The following is an 18,510-nucleotide window of genomic DNA, read 5'->3' on the forward strand; positions in this document are numbered from 1 at the left end:
AGGAAAAGTAGATACTTTCATATAAGTTGCAAAAGTAGCTTGGTTGTTAGTGCTGTGAAAATGGATCTTGTTTCAGTAAAAGTAGAAGTATATTATGGGTGAATTATTTATGGTTTTACGCAGCAACAGGAAATATATGAAGCTGTAAAACCTGCTGTTTTGACAGTTATAGTTATAATTAAGTTAATTATTACCACATGGTATGATGAATTCGTACAGTTACTTTCACCTGAATTTTTCATTGTTATAGTAAATGTATAAAGACCAGCAATGATGAAGTTGAAGTAATATAAATACAAATAAGAATTGAAAAGGGTTTAACCTTTCCAAAGATATTTTAGGCTAAAGTGTAATATTTTATCTAGAAGTCACATATGATTGCTGGCTACATGCTTCAGAGAAGAAGTTACAGTCATTTGTGGAATAATTTTAATGATTAAATGCTTATTTTGTCAATCATTTGTGAAAGTAAAGGGAAAAAAATGAGAATGAAAGCACAAAAGAACATGTTTGCTGTCTATTGTACTCTAAGTTGTTACACACACTTAAATTCAAATTGAACAAAATAACTTTATGTGTCATGAGGGGCCATACAACACGGCATAGTTGGAGTGACAGCCAAGTCAATCATAAATTTATCTGCTACTGACACTTTAACTGGTGTTTCACTTAAGCAACATCAACCCTGTGGGGGAACAGAAGTTAATGTGCAAATACGATCCTGCTACTATGACTGAATCATCATACAATAAATCAGCCAAACCAGATACCCACTTACTGTTCCAAGACAAATTAAATACTTTCAGGGAAAGTCCACAAAGAAAAAAAAAGTTAGTCAATCAAACGCTAACTTCAAACTCATGGTACTTATAAAAAGCAAACAGCAATGCTGCCCAAACCTTGTCAACTTTAAAGTGACATTAACCAAGCAACCTAAGGTGTAAACACAGCTGACAATGCATTTTGAATATTTATATACAGTAATATTCAAAAATTTATAATATGCATCTCATATGAGGCTCCTTCGTGGGATCAAAAGTATCTATAAAAATTACAGTAAGTCCTTTCAGTAAGTACACATGTGTAGTTTTTTTTTTTTGACTTGTTTTTTTTTTTTTCTTTTTGGTTTAACATAATATTCAAATCTTAAACGTCATGTTTCGTTACCTGTAGGTGGAAAATCTAATTAACAAAAGTGAAGCCTAGAAAACATTAGTCTATGTGTAATTATTCTATATGATTTGTTTCACTGAGGGAATTTTGTTTCTGAAATAAATGAACTTCTTAAAATATTCAAATTAATTGAATATGACTGTATAAAATGTAAGAAATACTTTCCTGTTTTGTGGGTGGCCATTTATGTTGCTTTACTTAACTCATAAATAAAGATAATTCACTCAAATGTTGAAAGTTTGGCCAGATAAGTTAATATTGCTAGACAAATCGTGTTTATCATGTCGTGTTATCATTATTTTTTGTCTAAAAAGGCATCTTAGCTTTAGAGCATAAAGAACTATCTGAAGGTTGTTAAAAATGTTGATATCTGCTATAACAGGTGACATCGCTATAACAGGGTTATACTTTCAAATCAGATCATTGCCACTGACTAGAATTTAGTTGCCCAAATACATACCATTAACTGATTTTCCTCCAGGACAACCCTCTTGGATCGGAGTCATTAAGAGATGAACTACTTTACAAAGGTTATCCGAGTAGAAGGTTCCACCCAATCAGAGAAGCTTCTAGTTAAAGACATAGAAGGTGAGTGTCCAGCAGACTCCAATGAAGACCTCAGTCAACTGTGATCAAGGGATATCCATCATCTGATGATGAGAACCCTGGCAACATGTCCCGGCACAGAAACCACTGGTGAGGGGGTTGGAAGGCAGTTAACAAGACAGCCGCACTGAAAACTTCTCCTCACTGTAAGGAAAACACTCTGGATGTTCTTGTATCAAACTCTCAAGCAGCTGAGCTCCTCAAAGCAGGCCTCCAGAACAGCCCACTCTGGTTGAAGTTGTTGAATGACACGCCCAGGTGTGTTCCACCTGATGGGGATTTGCTATCTAATAATGTCAACCCAAGGGACTTAAGGGCCTACCCAGCACAGATGAGGGGAGCAGGTGCCAGAAAGACCCACAGAATGAAAAAGAGGTGAGAACCAAGCCACAGTTCCCCAAACTAGGCCAGAGCAGAAATTGGGTCAAATTGTCTACGAGTTTATTGTTGTTCCTCAAGTTCTCCAAACCAGAGGTTGGTAGAGGGTTCTTTCATCGAAACAGTCAGGATTTAATCATCTTTGTGTAGCTTAAAATAGGGCTGTATGATTTTGGCAAAGATCTAAAGTTGCGATATATTTCAACCATAATTGCCATTGCGATTTAATTTTGACTTTTTTCTGCATTAACCACAAGCAACAAAAATGGCCTGTAGATAAAGATGTTTGTAAACAAGGACCGTTTTAAACAAAAAAAAAAATACTTTTATTAATCAAAATATTCCTATTCAAGTGAACAGCTTGTTGAGTTGGACATCAGTCCTTGTTGAACATAAAGTGTAACCAACAAACAAGTCTATGTATACAGTTTGACCGCTATGGTGAGATTCCTGAAAGTTTCTGGTAAAAAAGTATTGATTATATAAACTCTAAAACACATAATAAAATTAAACTATCTCACTTCCTTTCCATTTGGAGGCAAACCCACTTTAAAACATATCACCAACACCTGAAGGACGTGTCTTATCCATTAATTGTGATGCAGCCAAAAATTGCAGACCTCTGCAATTTGGAAATTGCGTTTTTTGAAATTGCGATTAATTGTCCCGCCCTAGCTTAAAGGGGAAGTATGATGCAAAATCACCTTTTTTAGCATTTAAATACATTCTGTTGTGTACTTGGAGTCTCTAAGAGTGCAGAAAATCTTTATGTAGTGTGTCTAGGTGCTGTGTAGATGTCTTTATAAAAAAAATTGCTATCATATTTTTCCAGTCATTCAGTTTTCTCTATACTGTATTACGTTTTTTTAACAATTATGTCACAGTATTTTCTGAGGAACTGCTTACCAATTTTGCAAATTTTAATTTCTCGGAGTGATTTTGTAGTCCAAACTGAAGGATGTCAGAGCCATAAGTCAAAATGTTTGGTTGTCTATTACACTGTCCCCCAGCATACTATAAAAATTGCTGATTGGGGCTGCGTGGAATGATCTGCGTATCCTTTAGATTTAAAGAGACAGAACCAAAGCAAGTTGCTGTTGGACGCATATCAGAGCTGGTGTGAAAAAGGGGGAACGTGGGGGTAAATTGTGGAGGAATTCACCCCAAAGCACTGCATTTTCACTTTTTATAGACCACAAAAGAATGATTTTTACGTGAAAACGAAAAACTGAAAACCATGATTTGTACCTTTTAAACTCCAGTTCTGACTGGGGCTTGTTTATGAAGGACCTCACTAAGCCATCCAGCCAATAGTAACAAGAAGTTGTATTTATAAAAAGCAAGTCTTTTTGGTCAAAGCAAACAAAACATCCTAATTAAAAGGCCAGGCCATTGTTTATTTGCTCCTTTGTGCCATTGCACGGGTTTTCACATGACTGGGTATGCCAAAGTTGTATACCCAATAAGCCAGTCTATATTCACTTAACACTTAGTATTGACAATGCTGTAAGCCTTCTGTTCTTCACAGTCTTCAATTTCCTTTCATGATCCTCACTGTTTCCTTTATGTCTGCCCATTATTGGTTTCCTGAATTTCCTGCCTTAACTACACTTTTGGGTCTCATCAGCACAGTTATTATACCTTCGATATTTAAGGCCCATCTTGTAATTTGTAAGTGCAGAGGTTGTATGCAAAAAGTCATTGATTTTTTTTTTTTTATTCCAGAGGCAAAATTGACTTCTGTCACTATTCAATGGGTTGCTCTGCCAGAAACATCCCTTAAAGCCAGCTTAAACACAGAGTGGTGTGTGTCATAAAACTCCAAAAAAAAGTTCAAAATGAAATAAGCTTCCAGGGGAATAACAAAATACTGCTGAATAGGCAAACCATGAAACCATGTCCTACTATATCTGTCCTTTCATTACAACTCAATTTATTTCATCAGCTAATAAATTTAAAATAGAGCACATATGACAGCAGTAAAGTTTCTTGACTGACCAGAAACCATTGTTTCTTCTCACAGGGAAAAAAAAGTGCTTACACTCAGTTTTCTGCTACCAGAGTTGTGGCTAACTCTGGCTGGAGTAGGGGGAATAGGGTTGGAAAGGATGAGTCATACATTGCTTTCCATGCTCAATGATTATAATACCCACAGAGAAAAGCACTGTTTTACAGCAACAGTGAATGCACTGCTTGTAAGTGTGGATCAGACGTACATCCTCACTCTGCCATTCACAACATCCAGCAACAAAGCCTATTAACAAATCCCTAACACAAGTGTGTGTGGGGTTACATCACAAAGTAGCAAAGTCAACCTTAACATCAAAGATGTTTTTTTGTTTTTTTTAAACCAGTACAGTCTCCCTTTTTTACTCCATTTGCTTGAAGGCTAAATTGCCGTTTGGACTCATCTGCGTTTAAAGCAGACTCTTCCCTTGGTGAAGAAACGAATTGGATAAAATCTGCAAACCGCTGGAAATCAAGCACTCTGCACAACGAGAATCTTGAAACAACTAATCAACAATTAATTAGTCCAAGTGGGACTTGATGATAAGCTGCAACAGGATGTGGCAAATAATGCACTGATTGTGTTGCACAAAGGATCTCCTTAACTCTGACACAGGGTCAAAGACTTGTCTGGCATATTTTCCTTTATCTGCCATGTTATCAGGCATTAAAGCTGATCTGCACCATCCCTTTTGCACAAAGCCTGCATTTACAGGCTTAAAAGCGGCACATGCACTTGCAGGGTCATTGCCTCTGTACGCACCCCCAGATTCCTTTCTAGGCACCAAGGCAATAGGCACACACAAGAAGCCACTTTCTCTCATGGCCACTGACACGACTGATATTGTCGAACGTGACCTCAGGAGAGCTAATAGACTGTGTGTAAGAACCAGTGGAGGTAAATCCTATTTAAACTGAATGAAAGTTGAACCTCCAACCCTGGTCCTTCCTCCAAAACTCAATAAGTTGCAATATTTGCCAATGAATGATAAAACAACCATACAAATGGGTGTTTACACATTTAAACTCATTCATGAAATAACAGACATTAACGAAGATCTCTTTATAAATCAAGATGACCCTAGTTGGGAGTATGCTTCTGGAACACCAACTGCTTGCATTGCACATATAACACCAAGATATCTATGAGCTCATCTAAACAGTTTTTTACTGACTTTATAAAACAGCCAACGCTAAAGGGCAGAATTGACCAATCCATAAAATTTCCTTTTGAAGAAAGCAACTCTAGATGAAACCCAGCTGCGATCCAGCTGCAGCAGACCTTTAACCCTGCCATAAAGTTGACCCACATAAACAAAAGGAACCTTTTCATGACCCTGATTGTATGAGTACAAAACTCAGTAATAATAAAAGGCATATGCTGCTATTATACTCTTAAAACCCTCTATAAGTGTGTCAGTGATATTTGATTGGAAATTTTCTCTAAAACCAACACATAATGGCGTATTTTCTCTTGAAAGAAAATGTAACAGTGTTTTTTTTTTCATGGTTCCCCTGTTCCACCAAGAATGGGAGGAAAACATCTGGAAGACATTTCTTTGGCTTTTTGGAGGGCTTAGCAGACAGCACAATGGAACTTATCGAATCCAGATGGGAAGGCACTCAGAGAAACAGCACGGTCCTGTGTTGATCCCCACTAAACTTACATTAGGATTAAACACATTATATATATATATATATATATATATATATATATATATATATATATATATATATTTCTGCTGCTGCCACATATCACCTATGCATTTGGCTAAAATACAGCCTTGTTTTCATTTGCACAAGGCATTTAAAGAATGTTATTTTAGTATTTCTGATGAGTGGATTCTGGTCCTGAGTGAATTTCATGCTGTGTACAAAGATCGTTAAAAGAGACATTTGGTTATTCAATTAAAACCAATTCAGAGAAAATAAGTATAAACTTTTTTTTTTCTTTTCTTTTTATAATAAAAGCATTGATTGATGGAAGCAAATCAACTGACATCCAAAGGAAAGATGACTGCTTGGAGAAAACTTAAAGCATTATCTTGCTACAACCTGGAGAGACTCAGCACCAAGTTCGGTACCTAAGGTCAACATTATGTTGGAAAAAAGTCTACAAATTTCCTCAACGTAGCCTCCTACTGTGTGGTTTCTTTTGATTAAGTGTAAGCCCACGCTTTATCTGAGTCTCAGTTCCTGCAGTACAGTTGTGGGGATTTTATTGAATAAAAACAATGTTATTCTTCTTTTGCAGAAAGAAGGGGAACAAAACTAAACTTCACAGATAGCATAGAAGGTCTGCCACCTTTGAACTTTGACCTTTCCTCTCTTTTTTTTACCTGATATTATTTGCTCTTTTCAGTTAGCGTTAATATTTTCTTGCGAATGGGAAAACAAAATGGTCTTCCAATTCAACCATTGACTTTTCACTTGCATAGCCTGATCAACATTCAGAGGAATAATTGTTATCTGTGCTTTTTGTGAGCACCAACAGGAATATGCTAAACTCAACATACTATATTGTGTTAACAAACTATAGATACATTTAATATAAAGGCTACTTTTAAACCTTTTATGATTTTTGTTGTTTTTGTTTTGTACCACTGGTCCCTGTGACATTTCTGTCTAAAGCCATTATTTTCTGGCAAACCTAGATTTAACCGCCTTAACGTCTGAGATTTGAAACACTTTTCACTAATCGACTACAAATATTTGGTTTTATGTGAAAGAAAGCTGAAATCTCAAAGGCCAAAGCTTAAAGGAAAAGGTTAGCAGCTAGCTAGCTAGCACAGTGTATCTGTGTCCCCCTATAATGGCCACAGACCCCAAGCAAAATTTCCTTTAAACAAACTGCTGTCTACACAACATGTAATTGTGGTTGAAACATTGGAGGTGAAAAGAAGTGAACACGAAGAAGATTACTGATGTCTAAAGGCAGTTGAAAAGTTGTTTAGGCTGTTGGGGTGGAATGTGGGCCACATTATTTGGACTAGCCAAAATTGATTTTCAACATCTTTCTGTAGGCTAGATTTGGACAAGAAATATTCACATGAGCTATGCAAAGTAAAATATCCCACAATTTATGGGCTAAATAAACACAATGTCTGTCTTGAAATAGCCATAGCCTTTTTTTACCAGAGGTCCATACACCCGATGTCTGAAAGGGCAGAAAAAAGAAAAAAAAAGTACTTTTTGTAAAAGTGAACAAGTGTTACCATTTTTATTCAATAAGATGCTTAAAGTAATGGGAAATTACAACCTACTTAGCTTTAAGATGTAAAAAATATATATTATTGACAACACCCATTTTTATACTTGAGTATGGAAACTAAATAGCTAAACTGCAAACAATTAAGTCCACACTAAGCAGTACCATGCAATATGATAAGAGGGTAACAAAATGAAGTGCACAGTGATTTAAAATCAACATTAGGAAATGGCTATTATATAGTTAGCTGTACAATTTCTCCATTGAATTGAATTGAAAAACTACATTGAAAATTGAACATCAGGGCCCTATTTACAGTGTTCTCATGTTAGAAAAACATTTCTCTACTTTAATCAAAAGATTTGCTTTCCGCGCCCTTTATTCTGTTCTATATCAAAGGACGCTAGTCCAGCAGTGGTCCAACTCTAAGGAACATGAAACCAAGTCCTCACACAATTATTCCTTTCGTCAAAAATCACCAATTAACCTAGTGTTCATATTTTAGAAGGCACACAGAGTGCATGGATGGGTAGGACATGCCAGCTCCTCACAAAAAGTCCTTCACAGCTGTAAAATGGACTGAAGACCATCTTGATGTGAAGCAAAACTGTTAACCAACACACATAGCCACTTTGACTATTTGCAATTAGAGTGCCATGATAATGCAGGTAACACCTCATTCAAGCTTAGAATTATGATCAATATGATATGCATAAAAAAACATGCTTAGTGTCACTATAATGTTTGTTACAAATGTCAACATTTTCAAGTAGTATAGTTATAGTATAGAGTTGCAATGTCTCATATGACACCTTTAACATGTATCCTTTCAAGCCCTTTTAAAGGGCATTTACTGAAGCTTAGCCTTGGAGGCTAATAGGATGATAAATGTGTGTGAAAATAAGTGAATTGTCCATTATTATACTTTGTTTACATTTATGGTGAAAAATATATTAAAATAATAATTAAACTAGTATTTTGTATTCCTTCTATAGCAGTGTTAAGGTGTTTTAAGATGACCATATATAGTTATAGTAAAACTGTAACCCCATGATGAAGGAGATAATTACATTGTACATGTGTTTTTCATGTACAGGGTATCTAACTACCACTCTGACATCAAGTATTTCTCATTTGGCATATGTCAGCTTCAAGTTTCAGGAAGCCTACCAGCACCCTGAGGATCCCTTAGATGAGTCGGTTTTAATTGACGGTTTTTATCCAGCCTGAAGCATCAACATCTAGTTCCAGCTCCTCTTTGATCCACAGTAAACTACCCAAATTCAAATGTCCTGATATGACCTATGATGGATCAAAATATCATGACCTCTCAATGATATCTAATTGGAAGAAATTCAACAAACAGCATTGACTCCTTCACGTTATTGATGTTCCAAAAGAACACAGACAGCCTTCATCGCTGCTGTGAACAGGTCCCAACGTGGTAATTTTGACTCTACAATTTCACCAAGTCAGCACAATCCTGGACACTTTCTGTGTGAAACACACGGAAGAAGCCCACCTGTTGAGCTCAAAGGCTTGTGTTGGAACATTGCAGTAGACCACCAGCAATGCCACGACATCTTAAGATGCTAATAATACATAATAGGCCAGACCCAAGCCTGACTTCTTGACCTCCAATCGGCCAGGGACAAAACAGGGGCCGCTAAATGTCTCCATTTCTATAATGGTGCATCAAGGACCTACGTTCTTAAGTTATTTAAATGAAATGCAATTTTTACACAAATATTTGTGGACTCGGCTATCATCTGTTACCATCACTGGGAAAGAAACCGTGTCCCCTGCTGTTGGAGCCCTTCAAACCGCTCCACCCTACCACTTCAGAGGAGCTACAGCCCCTCCCTCTTGTGAAAACTGTACCCATCCTTTCCATCTGTTTAGGGAGGGGAAATAAAATGAGCAGCAAACGCCTCACTGAAGTATCTTGAAGTACAACATAGAAATAATTATCGCAAAAAAAGTCTGCACAAAAGTGCAAATATGAAGCTTTCAAAAAGCCTCCCCATGAGAAATTGTTAGGATTTAAAAAAAAATACAATGTTGAAGGTTGCCCTGTTATTATCCAGCACATGGATGGAGATAACTGAGAGAATTAAAAAGGGGGACTTGCAGAAAAAAAAACCTAAAACCCATCAGTCAATTTCAGGGGTTTTATTATGCTTTTGTTATAGACATGGGTAGATTGGCACACCATAAAACCAATAAGATACAAGTCGTGGCTTGCTCTCTCATGTTTTTTTTTATTTATATTTATCAAAAAATATTATGCATATATGCATAATATGCATTATATGCATTATATTATAAGGGGGCCAGCAAATATGCAGGGGTACACCCTGCCCTGTTTAGTCCCCCCTTGAAAGCGCAACTGCAATAGGCAACAAAATTAGCATCAACCTTCCTAGAAAAAAAAAGGAGGAAAAAAAAGAAACAAAACTTCATAAAATCAAAAAAGAACTCGTTTGACTCTGAAAGCTTTTCTATAGTCCCTGGTCCTGCAAGCTGAATAAAGGCACTAATAAAGGAGGAGGGGCACTCATCAGTGACCCACTGAGGGGGGAAAACTTTTTTTTTCTCCAAAGTGAATCCCGACGCATCCCACGGCCGCTGCATCTTACCTGAACTTGCAGGCGACGTGACAAAAAGCAGAATCACCGCTAAAGTGATCTGGGCGTCCCTTATTCTCCGTTTATCTTTCCATCTTATATGGGTATCCATGACCGCCTGCGCCGTCCACTGCAAGTGGATTCACTTCTCAACCAGGAGCAACTTAATTAAAACTTGCAGCAACTTCTAGTCAGGACCCAAAAAAAAAAGAAAAAAAAAGTAGAAGTCCAAAGAAGTCCCAGAGAAAGAGAGAAGAAGGGGGAGGGGGGGTGTATCGGTATGTATCAAGCAGCCATAAGGGGGGATTTGTAAGTGTGGGTTCCTCCAGCTGGTTGACGGGTGAGCTCCGTCTCTCTCCCCGCACTGCTCCTCTCCTCTCAGCTCCTCTGAACTGTCCCGCACCGCTGCGCCTTCCGAGCTCAAGTGTGGCCCCCTTGTTGCAGTCGCGTCACGCAGAGAGTCCCGTCAAGTCAGTAAGGGGGGAGGCCAAAGTTGTGTGTGTGTGGGGGGGGAGAAAAAAGTCTGCCCCCACTCCACCCGGGCTGTCACTCACGTCCCGGACAGCAGAGTCGGACAAATCAGAGAAGTCCCCTTATTAAAGCCGGCCCCTGTTATTGGCCGTGGGAGGGAGGAAGAGCTGAAGGGGAAAACTTTCACGCCTCTAACTCTTACACACTGTGGATTATCTTTCCTTTTCTTTTTCGTTCCCTGCGGGGCAGGATTGAGACGGGAAATCCAAACTGCGCTTTGGGACAAATGTAAAGCCTAATATAATGAATGCAGTCGTCATTTTTTGCCATTATCATGAATTTAATGGACTTAGTACTTTGATAGAAACAAGTGGGCATGGAAGTAGGCTTTAAGGCTCTCCGCCCAGGGCGCCATTCTGTTAAGGGTCAACAGAAGCACTTGGGGGTAAAACAATTATCTTTTTTCTATTTCTAAGGGTGATGACTAGCCAATAAGGTGTCAGGCTGTTAAAAAGAATACCAAAATAAAAATGGAGCTATACAAAACAACTGGCTGATAACATTGACTCCGGTGTCTGATTTGAGAACCCGAAACTCTATTTTGCTGTATTCTCAACCAATGTTGATTGTAGTTGGTCGTCTCTAGTTCAGAATGTAAAATGTTACATCTGAACTGGATTCTTCTAGACTGAAAAGAAACTCCTTGAAACATGTAGTTTGAAATTTGCAAAAGAAAAAAGTTAACGGCGTTATTAATTATCTGATTTATAGTTGCTGATTTAAAGGTTGTTTTAAGTTTTTTCTTCTATTCCTAACTTATTGAGATCATATAGAACCTCTTCAACTCACTTTAATTCAGTTAAGACTACTTATACGGCAATAATTCACAACAGATATCATTTAAAGGCGCTTTACAAACAGACAAAAGTATTGAGAAACAGAGATTTATTGTTTATTCAATCCAACCACATAGACTGAAATTAAACTACACATTAAGATTAAATTATCCAGTACAATCAAGTTAAGTGTATCATGCCAGTTGCTACAAATGTTTTATATTTTAAAACATTTTTCACATTATAAAACTCAATAATACATGTTAAAAATAAATTACATAACTGAATTAAAGATTGTATCCACTTGATTCTATCAATTAACTGTACTCATAAACAGTTTATAGTATTAACACATATTTTTCGGTATTTTATTTTTAGTTTTGATGAATCAAAACATTTTTTTTTTATTCTGAGTGATTTGCTTTGAGTTGATGCAATTAAAAGGTACAGAAACGTTTTTTGTTTTATGGCAAACAACTGGTTAAAATGAAAACATTATTCTGGGTAAACTGACTTATTATTCTTTAAAATATTCTTTATTGTTTAAAATAACCCTGAACAAATGTTACAATCTCAGAAATTTCAATTATTTAACCCACACCGAATAAGACAGCACATTATTTGATTATTAATAAGTAAAAATTGACATCCACAGGTCCTATCAATAGCACCATTCTAAAGCTACCACAGACCATCTTCAAGAACACTGTGTCTACTGTGGAGCACTTCCAGTTCCTTGGAACCACCTTCTCTCGGGACCTGAGATGGTCCTCACACAGTGACACCATCCGTAAGAAGGCCCGGCAAAGACAGTACTTCCCATGGCAACTCAAGAAGTAAAATCTACCTCAAGAGCTACAGATCATCCTCTACGGTGCCATCATTCACTCTGTCTTCTGCTCATCCAACCCTGTGTGTCACGATCCCCAGGTTTTTGTCTATTTTTAGGTTCCCGGAGAATGTGCAGTTTGTTCAGTTTTTCACCTCTTTGGTATTGTTTGTTATCCGGAGTTTTGGTTCCCTCCTCCTTATTCCTGTCATTAGTTAGTCTTCTGCTCATTATGAAGTAGTTTCTTCTTGGTTCTGTTAGATCCTAATTACCCTGCCTGCCTGTCTTTAGTTTAGCTAGTGAGTTTATTTTGTCATATTCTATTTATTCGTTATGGTTTCTGTTTTCTTGTTGGGTCCTGTGTTTCTGCCCTGTCTCCTGCCACCTAATTGCTCCCACTCTCCTTCAGCTCTATCACTCTCATTTCTGTCACCTGTGCTTATTACTCCCACCTGCCACTCCTTCTGGTCTCTCCCCTATTTAACTTGGCAGTCTCCTCTTCCCTTTTGCTGGATCAACCGTTATGCTACCACTAAGTCTTGTCAGCGTCTTGTTCAGTTCTGGGCCTTGTCTTCACCTGCAAGTTTGTTATTTTTGTTAATAAATCACCATTCACTCCAGTATGCGACTACCAGACTTTTTTTTTTTTTTGCGTTTTGGTCCCGCTACAACCTCCACAAACCTAACAATGTGAGGTTCAGCTCATCCACAAAACCTGACAGGTCCAAACTGCAACGAACAATTAGAGCTGCAGAGCGGACCATCAGCAGTGACATTCCATATGTTCATGTCCTGTACAGGTCCAGAAGTTATTCAGACTTTTACCTTCAGGTCAACGCTACAGAGCGCTGATGGCTGAAACAAGCCGACACAGAGCCAGTCTCTACACCCAGGGTGTGTCCTGATGAACACCTTACATTCATGGTAACCAGCTATTCTACTAAGGGGGTGAAATACGCTCTGGTACACCCTGCTTCTGTTCGTACCTTTTTCCCCATAACTGCAATACTTTGGTCTAAATTCCTTGTTAATTATACCCAATACCCCCCCCCCCCCCCCCCCCCCCCCCATTCTGAGGTGTGTCTGAGAGTAACTCATTTTGTTGTGGTCTCTTTAAATCTAAAGGAGGCACTTCACGTCCGGTTCCCCTCCACTCCACATTCCACTCTACCTCGTTTGGCCATTTTGGTAGTATGCTGGATGATGGTATGATAAACAACCAAACATTTTCACTTATCTGCTTTTGCTTCTGCATCCTTCAGCTTGGACTAAAAAAAAAAAGTGCTTCAGTAAATAAAAATGGAGCATTTGTTGTGAAATTGGTAAGCTGGACATCCATGACCTTATTTAGCCTTTCCACAGCAAATACTGTGAAATAATTGTTCAAAAAAACATAATACAAAACAGAACGGCTTGAGAAAGTAATACAAGCTGAATATAAAGATACAAATCACCCAGAGAGACTACATTTAAATTCTTGCTTTCCTAGAGACTCCATATGCACAACATGCATTTAAGGGCTAAAAAGGTCAAGTTTGTATATGTCTGCTATAAGCCATTGAATGAGAAGGTGAGTCCAAACTTGTTAAAATGAAATACTTTGAAACAGAGAAATAATTAGAATGGGCTCATTTTGACATTAAAGGAATTCATCCTAAACATATTGACTCTTCATTGAAACAATCACTAGAGAGATCATAGACAGCTAATTAATGAAATGTTCACATACTGATGTCTAATGTTTTTGATTTACTGTATCTCTGTAAAAAAAAAACTGATATAGTTACATGTAAACAACAAAAAATAACTATGTTTAACACATAAAACAAATATATTGACAGAAACTTTTATTCTCCCTCAGGAAAAAAATAAAGGCTTCCCTGTAACAACTGATCTAATAACTAACCTTTGGGTGAAATATCTTTAGTGAGAGCTTCGTGTAGCCATCTACCAGTCTCTCACATTGGTCAGAAGAAGATTTCCTTCACACTTCACATTCAGCTCTTAGATGGTTGAGAGGTTTCTTAAATGCACAGCCTGTTACAAATCCCCCCACTGTAATGCTGGTGTACATGCTGAACCCGATAATTCAGCCCAACACAATGTAACGTTTACTTTTGAAATATTTATTCAAAACAGGTGATGGTAGCAGACGAGGCGGACATGCAGGTAGGAGCAGGACACCAGATGATGCAGGCAAGGTTTCAGAAAGAAGCAGAACTGACCAGGAATTGCTGACAAAAGCAGGCTTGACCAGGGGATGCATGGAGGTTAATATAGGTTAATATTACAGTCATTACAACCTCCCAACCAATCACAAACGCAGATCCAGGAACAATTTGTCACCAAGCTCCGCCCGGTGACAAAGTTTTCTTTCCTCTACGGAGTAGAAACTAATTACAGAAAACAGGTGGGACTAATCAAAGGAAGGGAATTGACTGACAGATGAATAGCTGTGACTGGCTGGTGACTACTGACAGGAAAGTGACACAAACTGATTGGGTGAAGACAGATAAGTGGGCTGGCAAGTAAACAGAACTGAACTAAAAGCTTGCAGAACCCTGACTGATAACCAACCAAAATAAAGAAAAGTGCAAAACTGAACTAACAAAACCCAAATCGTGACGGACCCCCCCCCCCCAACCCCCCTCCTCTCAGAGAGTATGCAATCATTTTTCTTTTTAAAAAACTTAGTTGAATAAAGGGTGGAGTTTGAATTCGGTGTTTGTGTGTTCTTTATATAAAAACGGCATAAAATGGCCAGGACTGCATTTGAAACATGTTTTGAATTTGTTCATAATTATCTATACCCTGCCTCTCGCCCATTGAACGCTGGAGTTAGGCACCAGCACCCCCCGTGACCCCATGAGGGATAAAGCGGTTCGGAAAATGGATGGATGGATTATCTATATCAATCAACATGATTTCTATTTTATCGATATGCTTTTTTTTTTTTACAAGTTACAGTCCTAGTTTTATATGTATTAATTCTCAGCCAGTTGATTTCTTATTGTGCTATATGTTACTGTCATGTTCCCTGATCCTGTTGTGCTTTAGTATCAGTGGAGAGGTGAGATGTTTGGCTTTGAGATGGATGCACTCATATAACATCCTTGCTAGAACAAAACAAAGAACTAGTAACTAGTACCATAACGTCATTCTTCAGTTGGGAGGTCGGTAACAAAATTGAGCTCAACATGGGACCAGGGATATCTAGGAACAGAGAGGGACTGAATATCCCCTGCAGATGGTTGGGTGGATGGCCTTGGCACAGATGTCTCAAGCAGAAATAAACTCACAGACATCCCTAGGCCCAGTTGATGGCCATGAAATCCCACTTCCCAACACTGTATTTTTGCAGAGTAGGTGAGAACTTCCTTGAGAAGTAGCAGCATGGGCGAAGTTACAGCTGGTGCTGTAACTCCACCCATCTTCAGTGCTCATTCAGCACCCATCTTGACTCATTCCTTCTGGGATGGGAATGAGTCAAGATGGGTGCTGAGATACCGTAATGGAAAGCTTGTATGTCCTCCAAGAAGAGTCCAAAAGGTTTAGGCTGGTTAGCAGCCTTTGGGAGAGACATTAACAGGGCAAAACCAGAGCTAAAGTCTTGAATGAACACCTCTGGAGTGGTATGCACGCCATTGGACTATAAGCTTTATCCTTCCTCTCCTGGTAGTCCAAGCCAGGGTTTCTTACACACCCCTGTGGACTGACACTACAGTACAGAGTTAAAATTTTGGCAATTCTGGCAATCAACAACCCCACAGAGATGCAAAACTTATTTTTTTGCTCAAACTCTGGGTCTACTTGCAGTTCAGATATGCTGTCAGTAGAGAGGCAAGATACGCAGGTACAGGGATAGATGCACCGGCACAGCATACAGACTAGACCCAAACGTGGTAGAGAGGTACCACACAGTTTGATCTAGTAACACCAAAAGGACAAAAAAACTCTGAAAGGAATTAGTGTTTAGAAACTAGTAACATAACCTGACGATCAGAAGTTACCAGAGCTCTGTTCTAGTGTCTATACACTTGCCACAGGTCTCTACTTTATCTCCGGCAATCTTCAGTCTGGCCTTCCCATTTTTCTAACCAAATAAATGGAGCTTAAGCGAAAATTCAAACTGAAGAAACTCTATTGCCTACCTCCATCAATCAGACACTCATCCGCCTCCGACGCAAGCCAATCAGCTTTGAACTGCTCCTCCTCGAAGTCAATCAGCATCCTGGGTTCACTTTAAAAGAACTCTGCATCCTCATCTCGGCCTTCTCCTCAGCGAGCAAGCGGTGGCTGTGCCATGTCTGGTTTGGACTCTGATGACCGGATTCAACTCACCTCCATCCCCTTCTCCACCATCGTAGCAAGCTCCGCCTGGCTTTCCTACGGTCCTCCTTCAACCTCGTCCCTATCAGAGTGTAATTCCTCCTGGACTCTTATGGAATTCCCTGTCACTCTTTAATACGGTCCGGCAGAAGACCGCCATGTTGAGCCTGGTTCTGCCAGAGGTTTCTTCCCAAAGGTAGTTTTTCCTCTCCACAGTCGCTTCATGCTTGCTCATCATGGACAGTTCATGCAAACCTGTGTTTATCAAGTTGGACATCTAGCTCAAACAGATCATCATATGGACTGAACAAACTTTATTTATCTCCACTCCACCACCAGTTTCAGACCCTGGGGGGAAATATCCCTGTTCTCATACGCCTGCTTATGCATATTCAAGTATAATTCAGCGTGAATTTTTCCTGCCGAGGTCTGAGCGCCAAACTCTTAAAATATTGTATCAATAAAAATATTCTAACTGCCTTTTTTTTCTGTGTGACTTTTTCAGATTGAAATGTTTCTCCTTTGAAAGTTAAAGTTGTTCAGTCCCTTTCTTATTGTACAGGCATGTAGTTTCATGTCAACATTATAAAGGGTCTGCTGTAGTTCGTGTGATGGCATTTTAGGGTTTTTGGAGGCTTCTTTTGGCACCCTGTGTCCTGCTGTCAGGGTAGACCGGCTTAGATGGCAATACCTGGACACATTGGCAGTGGTTTTGAATGTTTAATGAAAAATGCATAAAAGGTCCCATACATAAAATTGTTCCCAATTTTCAGAGTAAGAGTCATGTCTATTATGAATGTCTCATTTTCATGAAATAGACTTTGTGCTATTTTGTGTTCAAGTCCAAAGAATTGTTGACTGCCACATGATCTAATTCTGTTGTCTTTTAATCAAGACCATGCTAACTAATTTGATGCTGGAATAATGATGTTTATGCTTCATTTCTTTTTGACTTTTTTCAATCAAAAGAAGTCCTTGAGACAAAAATGAGGATCCAGTTTCTGAAACAGGAAATTGTTGACCAACGATGTAGATTTTGTAATTCCACATATACACTGACAAGGTGTCAGCATTGGATTTAAAGTCATGACAAGATCTAATAAAGTACCTAAACCTAACTGTCATCCAATGTTAAAGTAACCCACTGTGATTCTGAGGATGTCAAATAAAAACCTCTGAAGCGCTTAGAATCTGCCAGCAGCCCCAAGACATTTGTAATGGAAATAATGGGTGCCAAAAGAAAACGCTGCATAGTCATTATAGAGGTTTTATGAGCAAACAATCGTGCAACTGGATGGGAGTGAGGGCACAGGATTCCCAAACAGTTCGGACAATTTTAGGAATTAAAACTGTAAAACCAATGTTGCCACATAAGACATTTTTACTATCACTGAGTTTCTAAACTGTTGCAAGACAACAAGCTAATTTTCAGGTTATCAGAACAATGCAGTAACAAAAGATTAACCCATGCCTCCCTCAGTAGCGAAGAAGCATATAGAATAGGCAATCTCGACAAAAAAAGGAATAAACAGAGTAACTGGTAACTTTAGGACACCTGCCAGGGATACGGTTTTGGAGAAGTTCAAAGCAAACTACATTATAGAACCATATCCCAAATGTTAATACATTGCAAGTAGCTCTGTTCAATATATCTGAAAATATGAAGAGACAGGCTTCTGCACAATGAAAGACTCTAGACTGCCGGACTTGATTGTGCAGCAGAATTCAGAACAAACATTTTAGTCCAACAATGAATAGACCGCAAGCCTTCTTGCATTCAGCACTTTGAATTGTCTTGCTACTGAAAAAGGATGTGTAAAGAAACTTGCCTTGCCTTAATATTGGGGTTACAAGAGCATAAGGCAAAGCAGACTGCAGCAAAAGCACTCGTGACTGGGCTAAAAAAGAACAGAAATCAGACACTGGTTGTAGCAGTAGTCATTCTTCACACTTTTCAGGAAATATCTTACACTGCTTGATATTCAACATGGCTTCTCTTTGGTAGTAAAGGCACTGAAATGGGATCAAGGGTATCTGTCACACTGA

The 18,510-nt window shown here is 38.6% G+C and overlaps 1 protein-coding gene across 9 annotated transcripts in view; it reads right to left on the reverse strand.

Moving 5' to 3' along the window:
- The window catches only part of col5a1 (procollagen, type V, alpha 1), a 104,593-nt gene extending 94,129 nt beyond the window's left edge, over positions 1-10,464 (reverse strand). For 4 of the 9 annotated variants that reach the window (XM_036140376.1, XM_036140380.1, XM_036140379.1 and 1 more), the window contains exon 1: positions 10,012-10,463. In XM_036140376.1, coding sequence (XP_035996269.1) covers positions 10,012-10,111 — 100 coding nt within the window. In that variant the 5' untranslated portion in view covers positions 10,112-10,463. Of the gene's footprint in view, positions 1-10,011 lie in introns of all 9 variants that reach the window. The other 5 variants (XM_036140384.1, XM_036140383.1, XM_036140382.1 and 2 more) reach the window with 2 other exon arrangements.
- Positions 10,465-18,510: the final 8,046 nt, after the last annotated feature.

Source organism: Fundulus heteroclitus, chromosome 8 (assembly GCF_011125445.2).
Source record: "Fundulus heteroclitus isolate FHET01 chromosome 8, MU-UCD_Fhet_4.1, whole genome shotgun sequence".
NCBI lineage: Eukaryota > Metazoa > Chordata > Actinopteri > Cyprinodontiformes > Fundulidae > Fundulus > Fundulus heteroclitus.